General features: G+C 35.3%; 1 protein-coding gene across 1 annotated transcript; it reads left to right on the top strand.

Annotated features, from left to right (window-relative positions):
* Positions 1-1,277: 1,277 nt before the first annotated feature.
* On the top strand, positions 1,278-1,805 carry LOC113718382 (abscisic acid receptor PYL4-like). The gene has a single exon (XM_027243289.1). The coding sequence runs from the start codon at positions 1,278-1,280 to the stop codon at positions 1,803-1,805; it is 528 nt and encodes a 175-aa protein (XP_027099090.1).
* The last annotated feature ends 313 nt before the right edge of the window (positions 1,806-2,118 follow it).

The raw sequence follows: 2,118 nt of genomic DNA, 5'->3' as shown, positions 1-2,118 counted from the left end.
ATCTCTAATCAAAATATTGAATTGTTATGTTCAAACTTGTAACATATATGCTTCTAATAAAACAAGAAAAAAAATGAAAAAGTTCAGTCTTTAAAAGTAGGGCTAAATATAAAAAACTCCCCAGTCATTAAGCTAACCTACAGAAAAGTCTCTTATGATTTCAAATCATAAATTTTGACCTCTCATGGTTTGAACTAATTTGAGATAGTAATGGAAATCGTCAAAACTAGCGGAGGCAGACGAAATGACACAATTACCCTAATGTATATAAGCAATAAAAGACCTTCTAACAACCATCCTATTAAGCAAACTCATGGAAAAGCTCCCTGTGATTAAACCAATCTGTGGAAAAAACCCCCATGGTTACATGTAATTTTGATTTATTTATTTTGTGCATAGGAATAAGATAAGCTGTATTTGGAAGTTTCTAGTTATTTATTTATGTATAGAAATAAGATGAGTTTTATTTGAGAATTTTCATTTATTTATTTTATATATAGAAATAAAGATGAGTTATATTGGGAGTTTTTTTGAAAATTTTATGAGTTCTAAGGTGTTTAATAGGTATATCAACTAAAAATTTGAATTTAAAAAATTATTTTTCATGTCAAGCAACCTCAAACTCATTAATTCAAATGATTTTTGCCGATTTTCACATTAATTCAAACCATGAGATTTGGATTGTATGATTTGAAACTATAAGGGTTTTTTTTGCAGGTTTGATTAATCATGGTGGGGGAAGGGGAAGGGGGCTTTTCTATATTATAACTCTAGGAGTATAATATGTATATCAATTGAAAATTTATTTATTTCCAGTATAAATACTCGCAAAAGAAGAGCGTATATTTCAAACCCGTTAATTCAAACGATTTCCATCACTTATTAAAATTAGTTCAAACCATAAGTTACCGGAGTGTATGCTTAGAAACTACAGGGGTTTTTTTTGTATGTTCACTTAACCTTAAGGGGCTTTTCTATATTTTATCCAATTGTTAATGGCGTAATTTGATCAACCCAAATTTAACAGAACGGATGGTTTGCCAGCTAGCCTGCCACTGCCACCTGATATCCAATCCTTTTCCACATAGGAAATCATAATCCTAATCCTTCCTTATTTTGGCAATAATCCTTCTCCTCTTAGGAATTGGAGCAATTTCTCCTACGCCTATAAATACACAGTCACTATTCTTCTAACTTCCTCACAGAAGAGAAACTTCTTCATCGTTTTCATTGAAGAAATTGTTAAAAAATTTCCTCCCACGCCCCCTTCCACAACCATGGTTTTTCAGCTTCCCCCAACCGTTTCTAGCGACCACAACCCTGTTTTGCAGCCGAACGAATGTTCATCTACTTTGTTCCAAACTATCGCAGCTCCTGCCTCCGTCGTTTGGGCTCTGGTTTCCGACTTTGAAAATCCTCAACGCTACAAGCCGTTCGTGAGATCCTGCAGAATCATAGATGGCCAGGTGAACCAAGTCGGATGCTTACGCCGTGTGGATGTCGCGTCAGGACTTCCAGCCTCCTATAGCATCGAGCGGCTGGAGATTCTTGATCATGATCAGCGCATCTTCGGGTTCAGCATTGTCAGCGGCGACCACCGGTTGTCGAACTATTGCTCGATCATGAGCCTACACCCCAATGGCGGCGATGAGACGGTGGTTGTGGAGACTTACGTGATTGATGCGGCCGAGGCGAACACGAAAGAAGAGACGTGTGTCTTTGTGGATACGATCGTGAAACTGAACTTGAGGACCCTTTCCAGAGTTGCCGAGGATTTGGCGGGCAAAGCGCAACAACAGGTTTGAAAATCTCCATTTCTTTCACTGGTTTATCTGATTATTAGCTAAGTAATTAGGCTAGTAGTAGCTAGGAAGAGAATAAATTTCAAAAAACAATGAAAAAACCAAAAAGACAAAAAAAATTTAAAAATTAAGAAAAAAAGATTTTGGTTTCCTCCTTTTTTTTCTTTTTTACTTGCTAAAAAAACATTGAAAAAATAAAAAAAATCTAAAAAAGCAAAAAAGATTTGGCGTCTTCTTTTTCGTTTACTTTTCTTTGGTAGGAAAAGAATTATCAAAAAAAATTGAAAAATCAAAAAGTGAAAAAAAGATTTTCGTC

This window comes from Coffea arabica, chromosome 11e (genome assembly GCF_036785885.1).
Source record: "Coffea arabica cultivar ET-39 chromosome 11e, Coffea Arabica ET-39 HiFi, whole genome shotgun sequence".
NCBI classification, from domain to species: Eukaryota; Viridiplantae; Streptophyta; class Magnoliopsida; order Gentianales; family Rubiaceae; genus Coffea; species Coffea arabica.
Note: the sequence above shows the minus strand (reverse complement) of the source record. Positions and strands in the feature narration are given on the sequence as shown.

What these genes read in the sequence shown, in the direction of transcription:
- LOC113718382 (XM_027243289.1), top strand. Translation starts at nt 1,278, where the DNA reads ATGGTTTTTCAGCTTCCCCCAACCGTTTCTAGCGACCACAACCCTGTT.